We start from the raw sequence: 19,312 nt of genomic DNA, 5'->3' as shown, positions 1-19,312 counted from the left end.
AAGTAGGTGGATATACGCAGAGGCGGACCGACCTTAAAATTAAGGTGGGCAGTTGCCCCCCTTGAAAAACTATGGGGGTGTTTGGGAGTCCTTATTTTACATCCTTATAACTTTTCATTAAGTTAATAAGTTACAACATTGTAACTTATGAAACTTTTTCTCTCAAAATATAAGCAATCCCAAACACCTTATTACTTTTCAAAAAGTTTATAAGTTATAAGTTGGTGAAATAAGCAATCCCAAACACCCCCTATATATATGGTAGATTTTAAGCAAAAATCTTGATTGCCCTACTTGAAAATTTGGTTAAGCACCCAGATTGCCCTAACCAACCATGTTCTTCGGTATATTTAGGGCTTGGTCGACATCATCGGAATTATTTAAAATCGTTGGAAGGTAGCATAAGGAAGCGGTGGGTGGCTGAGGGCAATAGTCAGGGGTTATTTGTTTAGGTATTGTAGAAGTTGTGAATCAATGTGGAAGAAGGTGAATAGTTTGAGAATAAAATGCAGTTGAATTGAATTACTTATGAGTATGTGGGATGGTAAATGGTTTTACTAATGCCAATAAAAAAAGGTGTAGGGTTCAATGACCGACTCAGATTGTTGTATTACTATGCTTGTGTTTTTTATATTTAACTTTTATTATATTATTTCATAATATTTGTATATGCTTGTTCACTCAAAATATTTATCTTTTAGTTTCTTGTTGTCACTCAATTTTTTATATGTTTTTACATTATATCTGATTTGAAACGACCCGAATCGGAAAAAAATTATAGCGATAGACAAATAATTCTAAGAATTTTCGCCCCCGTGATAAAATTTTCTAGGTCCGCCACAGGATATTCGTACATTGAAGACAATGATGTTGGTAATTTATGTTGTGTTGGAAACCCAATTGAAAGACCTCGCAAAAATTTATGTAAGTGGCATATTACACATTAGACTTCAAACTAATACACCGCACTCCCTACGACTATATACTGACCATACACTAGTAAAAGGAAAAATGGACCCATGTATCATACGTTGGTGCTTCTTTTCCGTTGTATAATGACGATTTATCTTGGGTTTGTTTATCATGTTTAGTTTATGAATTCTCACATAACATTGTTAATAATGTTGTGTTGTGTTGTGTTGTTTATATCTTCAGGCAAAGCACATGAAACAAGTGGTAGTCTGGTAGATCATGATCGAGTTTCGGGATCATTTGTTAACACTAAAGTTTTAGGATGGAATGTTGCTTTGTAAATGTGTTGACTTTCTAAAGTGTCTTTATAAATAACCACAATCCTTAGCCGACTCAAACGATTAACAACTTCTCATATTTTGTCTTTATAAATAACCACAATCCTTTGTTGACTTAAACGATTAACAACTTCTCTAATGTTTTAATGTTGACACAATGAGAGATGAAAGTTTTAAGTGTTGAACACATTAGTTGTTTATTAAAAAAAAAACAGAGACCGGACTTCCGCATATGACTTTATGGCATGTAAAATGTGATTATAGAAATCACAATCCCCCTATATAATAAAAGACGATATGTTGGACCTTAGGACATGTGTCAGAAGGAAGTTAACGTGTCCTTTTACCAAAGCAAAGCTTCTGATGAAAGATTTATTAGAAACTTCCCCAGAAAGCTTTCTATCTCTACATCTTCCATCAGACGGTCTCTTCTTCCTTTGTGTTGTACCTGCCCACACATCCATTACAGGTTTGCTTCTATCATGCTTTCGTTTATATTGTTGTTATGGAAAATTTTCAAACTCTAATTTAGTTTTTCGGTTTTGATTTCAGTTATGTGTTGGGTGCTCCATAACGGTGTTGGTAATTTGGAGCAGCAAGAGTTAACCCTAATTTCATCCCCAATTTTGCTTTTGTAAATACGGGTGTTATTGGAGTATGATTCTAGGCTTTTTGTAAATGATAATTTTATTTGGGGTATTTTGGAGTATCACTGATTATTAGCTTAAATTCCTTTATGCATATTGCTTTCTTTTGTGTTTTGGTTGTTAAATATTTATGATCCAGAAGTAGTTTCAAATACGGTTTCTTCGATGTTTATATTTTTCAACCCGTGTATCACACGGGCATATAGACTAGTATATGTATAAAAGGAGAAAAGAAAAAAAAGGAAACCCCTATGGGCTATGGCATGTAAAATATGGTTAGAGGAATCATAATCAAACAAAACAATTTATACTAATAATTGTTAAACACTACAGATAATTATAAAGTGGTAAAAAAACTATATTAGTGATAAATAAACACATGTTGAGCAAATAAACAATAACAAATAGTACAAAAGCCTCAACAATAAAACAAATGTAACGCAAAGTTAAGGCTAATGCTAAAAGAAAGTGTAGAAAGAAGTTGTGTGTAATAACTAGGGGTCCCAAAACTATACACAAATCTATACACTACTATAAATGTCAAACTTTTATCTTACGTCGTTTATTTCATTGAAGAGATGCACCTCTAACAAATTTTGTTTAATCTGATCATCTATGTTAGTTTGGATCTATTTGTGCCCCTCTTCTCCGTTTTTAAAGTTTTTATTGTATTCACTGGAGCTGTAATCTTTCTGATTTTCACATCACTAAACCATATCAACCTCCTCTGATGGATGACCCGTGTAACAACTTAAAACACACAACTATTTAAAGGAAATTTGGATACAATTAATTCTAACTATTGATTATTCACAAATAATAGTCTCAACTAACGAAATATCCGCTCACAGTCCCATCATTTAACATATTTGCTCTCAACGATCCACGACTAATAAAATCCTAACGTCATTAGTTGCCGAAAAAACGTTGTTGGCTGGAAACTTCAACCTTTTTCATCGGAAAACCCAGCCGGAACGCCACCACCATCGCCGACAACCCCCGCCACTTGAGTACTACCAACTGTCTCCGATGGTGGTTTTATGGTTCCAAATTTCCGATGACCTCAATAACTAGGGCGATTACTAGAAAAATGTTTCTAAATGTCAGATCTAAGGTTACAAGAGAGATTTCAGACGGAAATGTTAAATTTCACGGCCAAAAACGTTTTTTCAGTGACCGGCGACTAACGATGTTAGAATCCTGTTAATTACGATATGCGAATCGTTAAGAGCAAATATACTAAAAGATGAAAGTGTCAACAAATATTTCAATAATCTAACTTTCCATACTTATAATACATGCATCCTACATAAATAGAATTCCAAACCACAAAGCAACATATTTACGTATGAGACCATCAATCTCCTTATAATACTCGTGTCACGGTACCGTGAGTGACAAGTTTAGTTAGCGTTTGAGCTTCATAAATCATACACCATTACACAAAATTACCAAAACAACCTTTCCACTGTACAGATACAAATACAAATACAAATACAAATACAAATACATCATCTTCCGTAAAATCTAGGGTTTCATTCCATCTGTTCTTATCTCAAAAGTCAAAACCCCCAAGTAACCTAACCTTCATCCACCGCCAAAGCTTTCAACTTTACACCCACAACAAATGCCCCACATCAATTAACACCAAACCCACCATGCAGATATCCAATTCAGACGAATCAGTACCTGTTGGCTCAGCTTCAAACACACCCACCGAAAACATCGAGTCAGCAATCGATGCTACCGGCAAAACCCTAGATCTACAGGTTTTGGATGAACGTAACGGTAATGGTAATGGTAATGATTCGATTGAGGGTTTGTATTTATACAAGAACACCATTAATTTGATACCCAGGTCGGTTGGGGGTTTGTGTAAGTTAAAAACCCTAAAGTTTTTTGGGAATGATGTTAATTTGTTTCCGTCCGAGTTTGGGAGTTTGGTTAATTTGGAACGGTTGCAAGTGAAGATATCGTTGCCCGGCTTGACGGGTTTGCCGTTGCAGAAGTTGAAGGCTTTGAAGGAGTTGGAGCTTAGTAAGGCGCCGCCCAGGCCCTCCGCGTTCCCGTTGCTGGCGGATATTGCCGGGCTTGAGCGGTTGACGAAGCTCTCGGTTTGTTACTTTTCTATCAGGTGATTATGGTTTATGTGTTTGTGACAGAATGACATCAGTCTATAGAAATGAATATTAGGACTGTAACCGTGTTTCTGAAGCATGGAGTGCATAAAAGTATGTAACTTTAGAAGAGAATAACAACTATTTTATTGTTACATTTAATCTGCTTTGATATTTTGCTTGACGTAGATTGTATTCGTTCGTTTTCATCATGTCTATTAGGGATTATGATCTCGAAAGATCAAAATAGTTTTTAGCTACTGACTTGTTTTTGAAAATTTGGTTGTGTGGAATACAAGACATTTTCCTTAGTATGCCGTGGATAGGAATCTTGATTAAAGTTGTAAGGATGTGTGGTTATGTAGATAGCTTATGTTGTAGTTTCATATGAGTTTTATTCTTAGGTAGGAGGAGGCAACCATGTCATCTTGCCTTGATCAATGAGACATGCCTGTAGGATTGAATTACAGGGTGATGATGGGCAACATCTGTACAGTTTTTGAACATCTCTACTCGTGTTGCTTTAGATTGCATCTTCTTCCTTACAACAGCATTGTATTAGGGACTTGATATTAGATTAGAGCTTATATGTATCATGAGAATCTGTATGTATAACATTCTTACATTAATAGAATCTGGTTGCTGCGTGCCATGAAAAAATGGATGATTCTATAGTTTATGAACTTAAGGTTAGGAGATGTATGTTTACTTGTTCTGATTTATGTAGCTGCAAATTGTCTTGATATTCTAGGACAGAAGTTACTCATCATAATTTGTATGGTACTGATTATCTTTTAACCTATATGGTTTCGTTTGTATATTTCCTCAAGATGCTTGCATCAGTTAAACAGTTTTCACTTTCATATATTGCTTGTTAAGATGATGACACTTTTATCAACTCAAATAAACTGATAAAAAGTTCTGCTTAACATATGCAGATATTTGCCTGCAGAAATTGGCTGTCTTACTTGTTTGGAGTACTTGGATCTCTCACACAATAAAATGAAAAGTTTACCTCCAGAAATCACTAATTTAAATGCTTTGATAACATTAAAAGTTGCTAATAATAAGTTGGTTGAAGTACCTTCAAACCTGTCATCTCTTCAAAGATTGGAACACTTGGACCTCTCAAACAACAGACTCACATCTTTGGGGTCTCTTGACCTTGACTTGATGCATAATCTCCAGACACTCAATCTTCAGGTATATCTAGTCAACTTAATTCAATTCCATGTCAATTTCATCTTGATGCTAATTGGTATCGATCCTGTTATTATGACCTCTGTTTTTAGTACAACAAGCTTTCAAGTTTTTCACAAATACCATCATGGATAAGCTGTGATCTAGAGGGGAATGATGAAGACATGACCAATGTTGAGATGGATGTACTTGAAAGTTCCGTCACAGAGGTTCCACAAGGTTCTTCCATAATTGGTAAGCATACTTTTTTCTTTCTTCATAAATGGATTATGATGTGAAATGATTTTTAAAGATCAATTGTGAACCAGACACTGCTGATTCCATATCAAGTCATATAACTGGATCATCACCAAATAGAAGCATTCCAGCAGCAAAACAAAGAAAAGGACGATATATATTGCAAAAAAGAGCTCGCCAAAAGCGTTTAAATGGTCGTAGGAATGTGAAAGGCGACAATTCTGCACATGTTTTAACTCAAAAGGCAACCAAAAGCTGCGAATCTGGCGATACCTCCGTTTCATCTAAATCCCTTTCGGAAGCTTCATTGGATAACAAGAAACTTGCTGTAGATGGTGAGAGTTTAGAAGAGGTTGATGAAAGTTGTGGCGAGGGCAAAGAGGTAGAAGATAATATTATACAGTCGAAAAGACATCCTGTTAAGGATCTTAACCCTAAACCGAGCAAGTCACGGAGACCAATCGATACACATGTAGATATGTCTTCTAAATACAGTAAAACATCCTTCTGTAGCATTGAAGACCGTCTGCCAGATGGATTTTATGATGCAGGACGAGATCGACCTTTCTTGCCTCTTAGTGATTATGACAAAAATTCGCATCTTGGCTCACGTGAAGTTATTGTCCTGGACAGGTAGTTTTTTAATATTGCTATTTATTAATAATTTAATATAATGAAATACATGTTTTATGTTAAACTGATGATTGTTCAACTTACTCAGGGAAATGGATGAAGAGTTGAATGCTGTAACACTATGTGCTAAAGCATTATTGTTTCATTTAAGTCAAACCAATGGGTCAACCAAACTTGATGAGTTGCAAATTGCTTCATTACTTGCTTTGTTCGTGTCGAGTCATTTTGGAGGGACTGACAAAAGTGGACTGGTTGATAGGGCACGAAAGTCGGTATCTAACTCAAACTATAACAAGCCTTTTGTCTGCACTTGCCCCACTGGAACCTGCAACAACATTATAAAATCTGCAAAACAGAGCATAAACTCTGCAGAGGATGCGGTTCTTTATAACCTTTGTGAAAAATCCCTTCAGTTGGTAAAATCAAGGCGGAATTCTATTATTGTTCCTATCGGGTCTCTTCAGTTTGGTGTTTGTAGACATAGAACATTGCTCATGAAGGTAATTTAATGGGCAAATACATAAAAAACACACTTATTTTTTTTTTCAAGTTAATGCCTTTAAAAATATTTTGCACATAAAAAACCAACATACTTTCTGTTTTTATTATAAAAGTCTCTTTAACATTTTATATTTGAAAAAAAAAATCTCTTAATTATTATTGGATGAAATCATGAAAACATTATTTGACAAATTACAATATAATAGCAATAAAAATAATTTGTTTTATAACATTTTAACGATTTTATATTTTATTCAAACCATTTTATATGTTTTTAGTTTATTACAGTATTTAATTTTGAGTCATGTCATCCATGCTCAAGTATTTTTATTATATTGTTTTTGAAAGGTCATTTGTTATAATCAACTTAATGAACAAAAAATTAAAGACTTAACATAAACGGACTTTAATGTGTAAAAAGTTGTTAAGGGACCTTTTATGAGAAAAAAAGTATGTTAGTTTTTTGTGTTCAAAAAATTGTTAAGGGACTTCTATAAGATAATACTGAAAGTTTGTTGGTTTTTTATAGCGTTTGCTCTAATTTAATCTGTACTTTTCTTTCATTTAATTTACTTTGTACTGATGGATACTTGTTTTGTTTTCTCATTTGCTTGAACTTTAGTATCTTTGTGACCGAGTGGAGCCTCGAGTACCTTGTGAACTTGTGAGAGGATATTTAGATTTTGCACCTCATGCATGGAATGTAGTTGTTGTTAAGAGGGGTGATTCAGAGGTTCGATTGGTAGTTGATGCATGTCGACCACATGATATACGTGAAGAAACTGACCCAGAATATTATTACAGGTATGTCTTTAATGCTACTATTAGATAATATGCGTACAAGATGGATATTAATCCTGTTTGTTTCTTTTTTAGGTACATACCTATGAGTCGCATCAATAGTGATGCAAATGCTGATGTGGACCGTTCTTTTCCTTCTCTTTCTACGTGTGAGGAAGTTAAGGAAGAAGGTTCTTCGACCCTTATCCAGTGCAAACTTGGTTCAGTTGAAGCTGCTGCTAAGGTCTTGATAACTGCTATAATTGTTCACTTTTCACTTTCTTTTTATCTTCTTTTTAACAGGTTGAATAACACTTAAAATATACGTGACAGGTTCGCACATTGGAGTTGAGTGGGAGGTCTGCAGATGAAATTAGGAATTTTGAATTTAATTGTTTAGGGGAGGTGAGACTGTTAACCGTTTTGAAGCATCCTTGTATTGTAGAAATTTTAGGGCATCAAATATCTACCAAATGGTTACCATCGCCAGATGGACCACCTGAGAATCGCATATTGCAGTCTGCTATTTTTATGGAGCACGTAAAAGGTGGATCGTTAAAGGTGATTATCATCAGTTTCTTAATCACATGTTACTTATCTTGTTATACATAATTTTAATCTTCTTGTGACTTGTCTATTACATTAACAGCACTATATAGAAAAGCTCGCAAGATCCGGCGAGAAGCATGTTCGTGTGGAATTAGCTTTGCAAATTGCTAAAGATGTTGCATGGGCATTATCTGAGATCCACTCAAAAGACGTGATTCATCGTGATTTGAAAAGTGAAAATGTGTTAATTGATCTCGATGATGAACAATCTGATGGAAAATCTGTTATTAAGCTTTGTGATTTTGACAGAGCGGTTCCTTTACGTTCTTCCTTACATACGTGCTGTATTGGTCATTTGGGGATACCGCCACCTGATGTCTGTGTAGGAACGCCTCGTTGGATGGCCCCTGAACTATATCGAACAATTCACGATCAGACTTTATATGGACTGGTATGGTTTTATGCTTTTGTTATTGTATATAAACTTGTTTTGTTAAGTTGTTTTGTCACTTTTATGTGTGTATAATTATTTGTTGTTTAATGCAGGAAGTGGATTTATGGTCTTTTGGATGCTTACTTTTGGAGATATTGACTTTACAAGTACCTTACGCTGGGTTGCGGGAGTCTGAAATTCATGAGCTTCTTTCGGTACGTGCATTTTTTCTAGGCCTGTAACGAACGTTTAGTGAACTGTGAATCGTTTGGCAAGAAGTTCGTTTATTTAATAAATTAACAAACACGAACAACAATGTTTGTTCATTTAGTTAAACAAACGAACAAGAGCACATGTCACACTCATTCAGTTATGTTCCCTCGTTTATTTTCGATTGGCTATGTTAGTTTACAATTGTTTAAATTCATTCCTTTTTTATATTTTACAAATTTTATGTCCATTCACTTTGGAAGCAGCCTCTCTATCCTCGTGGATAGAGGTAAGGTCTGCCTACATCCCCTCCCAGACCCTACCAATAGCTTTTGCTATTGATGGGATTTACTGGGTACGATTGTTGCTGTTGTAAATTTTATGTCCATTACATTTTAATTTAGTATTAGTAATAATTAAAATTCACTTGATGCAATTTAGTGTAGCTTCAATTAACTTTTTAGGTAAAACAGATTGATGTTCACGTTTAGTTTTAATTGCTTTTCGCTCAGTTTATTACACATTTATGTTAGTTCATCTATATTAAGTCATGTTTGTTTACGCTTGTGAACTATTCGTTTATACTGTTAGCGAAAATTAACACATTCATTTTTATGATGAACGAACACTCGAACAAGAAAACCTGTTCGTGTTCAAATGTTTATTCGTTTACCGTTAAATGAACAAACATCACACTCCGTTCAGTATGGTGATGAATATATTTCCCCCTATTTTTTACAAATCTGCATAATCTTATTACTTATGTGGCAAAATATACCAATTATTTTGATTAAAATTTGGTCCAAGAATTTATAACAGTTATTTTGCATAATCTTACAGATGGGTAAACGACCGCTATTGACGGATGAACTGGAGGCTTTGGGTCCAGTAGAAGATACTGAAGCGAGTGAACCTGAGACTGAAGAATATAAAAAGGAAAAAACGCTTAGATTTTTAATTGATATTTACCGGAAGTGTACGAGTGACGATCCAAGTGATCGTCCAACAGCGGACCGACTTTACCGAATACTGGCTGATTTTTCAAATTCAACCACTACGGCGGAAGTGTAGTGGTCTTGTTGCTTGCTATTTATGTTCGGCTGGAGTTTTAGGTTGTATGAGTATTAGTTGTTTGTGTCCTTAATTTGTACGTTTTTGTTATTTCTTTCCGGGGTTTTAGAGCCCATGTGAAGTCATTTATGGAACTCATTTATATTTGTTTAGATGATTGTTAGATTATGATTAAAGTAGGCTTGAATGACCGCACATCTTCATACTTGATAATCATATTTTGACCAGGTTCGTCGTGTAGTTTTGAAGTAGCGGAGTTTTGAATCCTCACAATTTTAAATTTCCCGCTCCAGTTGTTGCTTTTCTTATGGTTAATTTGAAAGTAGCAGCTTCAGCCTAGTGAATTTCTGATCTTTTTATTTCTCATCAAACAAATGTGACCGTCGGGTCGATTTAGGTTATGTTTTAAATATTCAAACAATTAGAATTCTAAAACACAGAACAAAAGAGAGACAAGTTTTTTCTTTTCCCTTCTTTTTAAGAAAAATGTTTAAAAGCAACTTAAATTAGTTAGAAGTAAATTTTTCATACGCCCGATCTCATTAATGTAAACCTTATTATTCCTATTACGAATTCAAAGATAAGAATATTGAATCTTGTCCCCAAAGCAAGATTTTTTTTTTCGTGGAAGTGATCTCGAAATACAGCTTCATTCTTGGATTTCCATAACACCCACCATGTCGTTGAGAAGATGCCTTCTACCACTGATTTTTTTAGAGTCCCCGACTTTGAACCATCAATGATCTAACCATTCTAGGAGAGCTGTAGCGTGGTATGGACTTGTAAAACAGATCTCTAACCAGAACGAACAAAAGTCTTAAAGACTCTTAATCGCATGCAATCTCCTAAATAGAAATAAACTAGGGTCTAGGTTGTTACATAAGGTATTTGGTCAAACCAAGTTTGTTTATTTAACCCCAATTGCATTTATATGGAACATAACAAAACACACATCTCTTATTGATGCTAGCTAGATGATAGATAACTAAACATAAACATATATAAATTCAAAATAACATTAAACACACACATGCATGTAACTTATAAGGAAACCAACATTGCCTTAATCGTGGCTAGCTAGCAAGCTCGCTCAAGATGGTTTATATCATTTGACAACTTTCCGAAGGTAATCCAAAACCTTGTATCCATGCCTAGTTTTATTACTTGTGCGGAGACTCTCTATCATTTGTTGCATTTGTAGCATTTGTTCTTCCATCTTCAGACTAATCTCAGTACGGAATTCTTGAATGTTGTGATCAAATTTTTCAGTCAGTCGTTGTTCGATACGCTTTTCAATCTGGTATACAGTTAAAGCATTGTAAGTGAAGAGGTAGGTCCCAGCAGAGGTGGTTAGGACCCGCAAGACTTCCTTAAAAGGAGACGTCTGCGCAGTTGAACACGCAAGACTCCTTAAACGGACGTCTGCGCAGTTGAACCCGCAGACTTCACCATAAGGACGTCTGCGCCGCGACCTACCAAACCCGCAGGACCCACCACGCTCAGAGTTGTGACGACCTCACATGCGGTACGCAAGCTGGTCCCGCTGGAAATGCCTCCCTATGGTTTCCAAGTATCCGCCTGTTCCCGCAGGTTCGGATACCCGCCATTAGGGACTGGCCACCCGCGCAGCATGGCTACACGCATAAGGCTCAGACTCGTAATAATTCAGTAGTCACCTGAAGAAGGAATGAGCAAAGCCGGGAACATTCCCGCATAAAGGCGGGAGGGGGAAAACTCCCGCCTAAATGAGCCAGTCCGTATAATAATGGAGGATCTTTTGTGTGATACCTGACGAGGTATGGACAAAAGATCTGACCAACGATACGACAGCTCACTGACAGCAGCATGGCAGACAACACGCCACAGCACTGTGACCAATAGCCGTCGCCTGCTCACCAACTCCTGCCATATCACGTGCCTAGCCTGTAGTTGGTGGAAAAGGAAAAGTGAACAACACGCCTGGTCACTGTCAGCCGCTGCCTATCCACCAATTACCAGCAGAGCACGTGCGTAGGCCACAGTTGGCAGAGTAGTAGGCCGGCTAAACCTCCTTGGAAACCCACCTTCGGCTATAAAAGACATCAAATGGTATTATCATTTCATCATCTAATATCTTGTATAATTTACCTGATAACTGCTCTAGTATTAATAACATACTTTTATATTCAAAGAGTAATATAGACTGATTCTCACGCCGGAGGGTGGTCACAAGGAGGAACCCCCCCTTAGTGACGAGCTCACGGTGTCTGTTTTGCAGGTTATCGGAAGAACCATCTTGCCGGAATTAACCCCTCGTGGGAAACGTCTATCTAACCCTCAGGTTACTCGTAATCTGTCGGGGTTCGACTGGTGTTTCTTCATTGGCGCCATCCGTGCATAAAGCTAGAACTTTATTTTTCTCCAGTTTTTTCAAAACTTCTGGAAAGATGGTTAAGGATACTCCGGTCCCAAAACCGAGTAACCAAGAGACTCCGGTAATTATAACCCCAGCTATAAGGGGGAATACCGAGTACACAAACTTTACGAACACTACCCCTGCTACCCAAGCCGGGGCAAGTGAAGTAAATAATCAGACACTGGGATTCACCGATACCCAGTTAGAAAATCAACAGACGAGGCTCCCCTGCCAAACACTCGATGAGGTTAAAGCGTGGGCCGAAGCACGTCAAAAAGAGTTCCAAGCTGAGTTGGATGAACGTTTACGTTCACTCCAACAAGTGGAAGAATTCGAATACGACGATGATTCGGAGGAATCCGAGGAAGACGCGAACCCTCGTCATAGGGCGAAAGGGAAGCGTAAAGAAACGGATTCCCAACCGAGAAGGCGTTTTGGAGAAGCATTCAGTCCAATAAACCTGGGCAACAGCCCACGGGACTTCTCCAAAACATTCACGCCAACTGCGGCAAGGGCGGGAACGTCCAAATTCGCAAGGGACATTGCGGAAGCAATCGCCCAGAGAAGTGCCAAACAAATGTCCAACATAGGCACGTACGATGGTATTTCTGACCCTGACGATCACTTGAACAGATTCATCGCGGGGGCGACCGTCAATAACTGGACGGAACCCACGTGGTGTTATATGTTCCAAATGACGCTGGTCGGGGCAGCTAGAGCGTGGTTCGACCGTCTGCCGGTCCACCACATCTACGATTGGGCAGACTTCCAACAGAAGTTCAGCCAACACTTTAGTCAGCAAAGAAAATACACTGAGGAGCAGTGGACAATCCTCAAGTGCGTCCGAGAGGAGGAAGAATCTTTGCCTGAATTCATCACTCGCTTCAACTCGAAGAAGCTAAGCCTGGGCAACGTTAGCGAAGATCTCGTTCGCGCCGCTTTCATCCAGGGCGCAAACGACCCGGAACTCATCCGCACCCTGATGGGCAAAGATGGCATGCCATCCACATGGGATGCCATCATGACCGCAGCTAAACGCTTTGCGAAAACCGAGAGGCAACTGGGCAGAGATCTTCCACAGAGCACGAACCTCTACACCCAGAAGACAAGAGAAAACAACGTCCTTACCGCCCGATTAAACAAAAAGCGGAAGCTGGGCATTTGGCAGTCAAGGGTAAACTTTGACACCCCGTCCGGTTTCCAACATCGGTTGGGCGGAAGAGATAACGTGAAACCGGAGAAGAACTCCAGGTGGACGCCACTCACAAAGAGTGTGACCGAGATATTCGCCACGGAGGAGCTCCCGTGGCCAAAGGCTCCGTTTATCCGGCATCGCCACAACGCTGATCGGAGAAAGTATTGTGATTTTCACAAAACCAAAGGTCACAACACTGAAGAATGCTTAGACGTAAAGGACTTGGTCGAAGCATTTGTCAAGGATGGGACACTCGCGCACCTTGTGGCGAAGTGAGCGTCGAGCAGGCTGACGCGTGAACCCCAGCTGGGGAAACGCACGAATAAAATCGCAGCTTCAACGGAGACTACATACTGCGTAAACAACGAGATCCCGAACAAGATACATGTCGGCTCGATGGTGCTCCCATCCAAGCCACGTCTAATGGGAGCTCAATTATACAGTTTATGTAGATCAATTCCAAATTTGTAAAGAAAAGGCCTAGAGCCACTTCTAATGGAAACGATTCTCCTTCAAATTGAAACTGATGATTTTACATTTTTATTTTATGAACTTTGCACATGGAGATGCCGGTATCCGCCGCATCAAGTGAAGAATCGTTGCGCAGGGAAGGCGGCAAAACCCGCACAAACCCAAAAGCATCAAACCTTCACGCAGGTCAGTTAAAGGGGAAAGGTTCAGCCATCCCACTATGTGAAAGTGCCGGTATATCCGCATGAATCCTGGTAGAGGAAGCTGAACACTAACCTATTAACAACCACGCGTTGAACGGTGGATTCGAACACTAATGCCGGTAGTCATCGCATCAAGTAAAGAGTCGTTGCATAGGGAAGGCGGCAAAACCCGCATAAACCCAAAAAACGACAGGACCTTCACGCAGGTTAGTTAAAGGGGAAAGGTTCAGCCATCCCACTATGTGAAAGTGCCGATATATCCGCATGAATCCTGGTAGAGGAAGCTGAACACTAACCTATTAACAACCACGCGTTGAACGGTCGATTCGAACACTAATGCCGGTATTCACCGCATCAAGTGAAGAATCGTTGCGTGGGAAAGGCGGCAAAACCCGCATAAACCCAGAAAATGACAAGACCTTCACACAGGACAGTTAAAGGGGAAGAGTTCAGCCATCCCACTATGTGAAAGTGCCGGTATACCCGCACGAATCCTGGTAGCGGAAGCTGAACACTAACTCATTAACAATGGCGCGTCGAACGGTTAAAAGTCATTCTAAAAGGATAAGGAAAAACCTACGCGCAGGTCAGACATAGGTAAAGTTTAGCCATCCTACCAAGTGCAAGTGCCGGTCCTATCCGCACACTCACAAAGGGGGAAGCAAAACTTCAACCTACTGTCAACCACATTTAAGGTTAACTTATTCTAAATACTTGGGAAATCGCTAATTTAAACTAAGTATGCAAGTCATATAAGGTTTATAAAGCAATGAACCCAAAGGAAATAACAGTCTTATCCACAAAAAGATTTGTATTTCACAAAAGATATATTACAAGAATGGCCGGGTAACTACCCGCCTACAAAACAAAATCTAGTCTATCCTAGCAGCGGGAAGGGATCTTCAGAATCAAGCTTCAGGACCACTTCCACTTGGACCCGCCCCATTAGTAGAGCGTGGCGGTTCAAGGAAAGCCTTGAGGATAGCAAGTCCATCATCAGCAGCAGCGACTTCCTTCACCTTCTCCACCACCGGATGCGGGAAGGCGGCATATTGGTTCACCGCTTGGTCATATACAGCTTCGGTGTCCACATCGAACAAAGGGAAGTTGGAAGGCGGGAAGCCTTTCTCAACGAACCCTAGACTAAGCAGGAAGCCGGCCTTTTCCCCATCCTCATGAGAAGCGTTGAGGGCTGCGCTCATGGCATCATCGTAAGAAGTCTCTGAGAAGACCCGATGCACAACCTACAAAGAAAATACAAGTGTCAAACACCTTTTCTATGTACAAAGGAAAGCGTGAAGACGTAAAGCTAAACATACCTGAGACAACGCTTCTCGAAGAAGCCATTCCTTGGCAACCAGAGCTTCTTTAAGGGCGGCTTGAGCTTGGGTGCAGGCGCGTTCGGCTTCGCTTTTGTTAAGGTTGGCAAGTAGCACTTCCTTTGCGGCAGCCTCTTCGACGCCCTTAAGCTTCCGCTCGGTATGGTCAAGCACGCCCCTCTGGTCCAAGATCTCCTGGAGCTTCTTGGCATCTTCCATCGCCAAGGCATCATGAGCACGTTGGAGAGCCTCTAATTTGGCCTTGAGCTCCTCGTTCTCCACGCGTAAAGGCTCAGCAACGGCTTCAGCCTTGGTGGCCCTCTCGGTTGCGTTCCTCGCAGTCTCCTTAGCCACCCGAAGCTGTTCGTTAACAGCTTGGGCAGCCCTGGAGCGGGCCTCGAGTCGCGCTTGAACCTCAACCTCGAGGGCCTTGAAGGCCTTCTCCTTCTCCGCAGCAGCTGCGGCCAACTGTTGGTTCTCCTCCCGAAGAGCCCGCGCTTGAGATACTTCCTTGGCGCGAGCTGCTTTCAACTTGTCGTTTTCACGACAAAGCAGCTCGACGCGCGGCTGCATCCGGGCCTGGAGAACCCGAAGCTCATTGGTTAGCCTACCCTCCTGGTAGCTAGCCATGGCTTCCCCCAACGCACCATGGGGAGCAGCGTGGCGAGCCCATTCCACGCACTCCACAGGGGTACGAAGGGTTGTTCCTCGGCGGATGTTCCATCGCGGAACATACACTTCATTGGAATCCGACACTGCAAAAGAAACAAAGCAGTTAGAAAAAAAAAATGAAGAGATATATGAGAAAGGCCAAAAGAACCCTACGCACCTGTAGGGTCGATCACAGGCCGATAGCCACCAAACCCATCGCCTGAACCTAAGGGAAACCCATCCAAAAGGTCGGGCAGATGGGAAGGTGACAAAGATTGGCGAGAAGCCCTGCGCGTACCTGATGGGCCGGCCGTGGTGGCCGGTGGCGGAGGCATAGTAGCGGCCGCCGCGGTCGCCGCCGCAGAATCCGCAGCAATCGTAACCGCCGGCTCGGTGAAAGATGCTGTAAAAATCGCACTTACCACCGGCGGTGACGTCATCTCAGCTGGAACAGTCGGCTCAAAGGAGTGAGCAACTGATCCAGCGGAAGCAGGCGCAGGCGCCTGGGTCGTCGCCTCAGGTAGGTTGACCGAGCCTACCGTCATCGGCGGAGGGGTACTCCTCTGCGCTCCACCCTGGAATGCGTCAACATCCACGCCTGCACAAGAAGATAAGTGTTTCAATAAATTTATAAAGTGATAAATCTACAAAGATAAGGATGTTTGTACTTACGGGTTTTCTTGAGCTTGAACGTACGGACGGGCGGGGACGAACCCGATGGAGCCGGTCTCTTGATGCCGGTCACCGTCGTCGTCATTGGTTCTCCGGAGGTAACAGTCGTAGCCTCCGGAGCAGTGGTCTTCTCACCACCGGGGTTCCCCGCCACCTCTTCACTATCTGACTCGGTGTCAGATAGAAGCACCGGATCAGCTGTGGAGGCCACCTTCTCCTTCCCTTTCCCGCCGGCAGCCCTCTTCTTCCGCACCAACGGAGGACCATCTGCGGATTCCTCAGAAGAAGACAGGATGTCAGGAATTCCAGCAGCGGGTACAGCATTGAGGGGTGGAGGATAGAATAACGCCTTACCTGGCCGCCGGTGGCTCAGGATCTCGTGGCCCAGCGGATAGACCTCCACAAACCGATCCGCCGTTTGTTCCAGGATGGGTAGCTCGTTCTCGTCTAGAGCACGAGTACCCATCCGCGCGGGACCGTCAGCTTCCCGCGGGTACAGGAGCGACTCCAAATCGTTCCCCTCTGAAAGAAAAGAAACAGTTAGAAGACAAACTCGTATCAGCAAGAAAAACAAGACATACCATAAGGAGTAGAGTTCAAACCGTATTCGAGAAGGATGGGAACCTGAGACGCCTCCTTCCATACCCGGCTCATCCCCAGCATCACCATCCCGGACTCCGCAAACCGGTAAACCGGAGATTGGACCCGGGATATCTTCGCGAACCATTCCGCCTCCTGGTAGTTGGTGGCGTGGTGGCTCAGAATTGCTTGGCCATTTTTAAACTTCATGGCAATGGGGATGGCGCGGGCAGAAATGTAGAAGAACTCCCGCTTCCACGATCGGAGACTGCGCTCGGTCGCGCAAATCTTCAAACCCTTGATCCGGGTTGTCAGGGTGTACCACCCTTGGATGCACCTCCAAGTATAGAAGGTCATCAGGCGGTCCACATAGGGCTCAATGCCCAGAATCCGGGACACCCACTCGAAGTGCCGAATCTTGGCAATCGCCATCGGATGCACCTCGGTCAGGTGCACACCGTGCCTCTCCAGGACACGGTACACAAACTTTGTCAATGGGAACCTAAGGTTCCCATAAACAAAGAATGCAGCATATACCCCGATCTTGCCGCTGGGGGCATCGTACACGGTCTGATGGGGTTCAGGAAACTCAGGCTCGAGAGGATCGAGCATGAATTTCCTAACAATATACCGGTACTGATCGCCGGGCAGAGCACACTGGCACTCGCCAGCAGTACTCTTATCGTCGACTACAGCTTCAGCATCATGGGAAGACATATTGCAGAGAAAGAAGAAACGATTTCGGATGAATGCTCAACTGAATAAGGGAGTATTCACCAGAAATCGCCTTAGAGATGAAGAGAAGAAGTGAAGGTGTGAATTACAAAGGACCCTCTTCCCCTTTATATAGGGATCGCAATTAATGCGATGAATTTAATGCGGAGGAGAGAGAAATTGAAGGTGCAATGAAACCGTGACATGTGGCACCAGGCAAGCTGGCAACAGCTGTTGAAAGGACGAGTGCCATTAATTCTACGGCCACGCGCCCGAAAAATCGCGCCCACGCGCCGTAAAAAGCGTCTGGAATGACCATATAATGTCACATCGCCATAACTTCCAGCACGTCCTGACACAGTCAGAAGAAACCGTCGCACGACGACTGTTCTTATCCTTTCACCAACTTTTCGAATTTCAAAGATTCAAAAAGATTCGAAAAATAAGCGGGAAAAACCCCTTACCCTGGTTATCCAGTTGACCGTAAGTCGGCTGCGGGTACAGTGTTAAGGCAAAACCCTTCACATACCTAGCACCCGCAGGGAACAGAGGCCAAGAATACCCAACTATGAAGTCGGGTGCGGGTACAGTGTTAAGGCAAAACCCTTCACATACCTAGCACCCGCAGGGCACGGAAACCGGAAAAACCCAACTATGAAGTCGGGTGCGGGTACAGTGTTAAGGCAAAACCCTTCACATACCTAGCACCCGCAGGGCACGGAAACCGGAAAAACCCAACTATGAAGTCGGGTGCGGGTACAGTGTTAAGGCAAAATCCTTCACATACCTAGCACCCGCAGGGAACGGAAACCGGAAAAACCCAACTATGAAGTCGGGTGCGGGTACAGTGTTAAGGCAAAACCCTTCACATACCTAGCACCCGCAGGGCACGGAAACCGGAAGAACCCAATTATGAAGCCGGGTGCGGGTACAGTGTTAAGGCAAAACCCTTCACATACCTAGCACCCACAGGGAAGTGAAGCCGAGAAAATCTTGGCATTCCACCCAACTACAAAACGGGCACAGGTACAGTGTTAAGGCAAAACCCTCCACATACCTAACACCCGTAAAAAGTCATACCTCGGCACCCAATTGTAAGTCGGGCGCGGGTACAGTGTTAAGGCAAAACCCTTCACATACCTAGCGCCCGCAGGGGATTAAACGCCAGGAACACCTCGGCAACCATAAGTCAGGCGCGGGTACAGTGTCAAGGCAAAACCCTTCACGCACCTAGCCCTGCAGGGATTTAACGCCAGGGATACCTTGGGAGTAAAGTAACTAATAAGACGAAGTGCGGGTACAGCGTCAAGGCAAAACCCTTCGCATACCGAGCACTCCATGGGAATTGAAACCAAGAAGGATCTTCTGGGCCATGCTTGCAGAAACGGGATTAACATCCCCGCATAGCAGGAACGTCAAGAACTAGATTGTTTGAAACTTCAGGATGGAATCGGTGGTTATAACATGATTGATCACTATGTTCAA

At 41.9% G+C, this 19,312-nt stretch overlaps 1 protein-coding gene across 1 annotated transcript; it reads left to right on the top strand.

Moving 5' to 3' along the window:
* Positions 1–3,484: 3,484 nt before the first annotated feature.
* On the top strand, positions 3,485–9,885 carry LOC143633788 (uncharacterized). Its single transcript, XM_077102033.1, has 11 exons — positions 3,485–4,031; positions 4,953–5,217; positions 5,307–5,448; positions 5,523–6,084; positions 6,173–6,584; positions 7,208–7,389; positions 7,462–7,609; positions 7,699–7,926; positions 8,015–8,365; positions 8,461–8,562; positions 9,398–9,885. The coding sequence occupies exons 1-11, from the start codon at positions 3,556–3,558 to the stop codon at positions 9,626–9,628; spliced, it is 3,099 nt and encodes a 1,032-aa protein (XP_076958148.1). The 5' UTR covers positions 3,485–3,555; the 3' UTR covers positions 9,629–9,885.
* The last annotated feature ends 9,427 nt before the right edge of the window (positions 9,886–19,312 follow it).

The sequence above is a fragment of the Bidens hawaiensis genome, unplaced genomic scaffold, assembly GCF_021521415.1.
Source record: "Bidens hawaiensis isolate Kalapana, Puna unplaced genomic scaffold, B.hawaiensis_p1.1 tig00000512_1, whole genome shotgun sequence".
In the NCBI taxonomy this organism is placed as follows: domain Eukaryota; kingdom Viridiplantae; phylum Streptophyta; class Magnoliopsida; order Asterales; family Asteraceae; genus Bidens; species Bidens hawaiensis.
The sequence above is the reverse complement of the archived record's forward strand: the minus strand, read 5'-3'. Positions and strand labels throughout refer to the sequence as shown.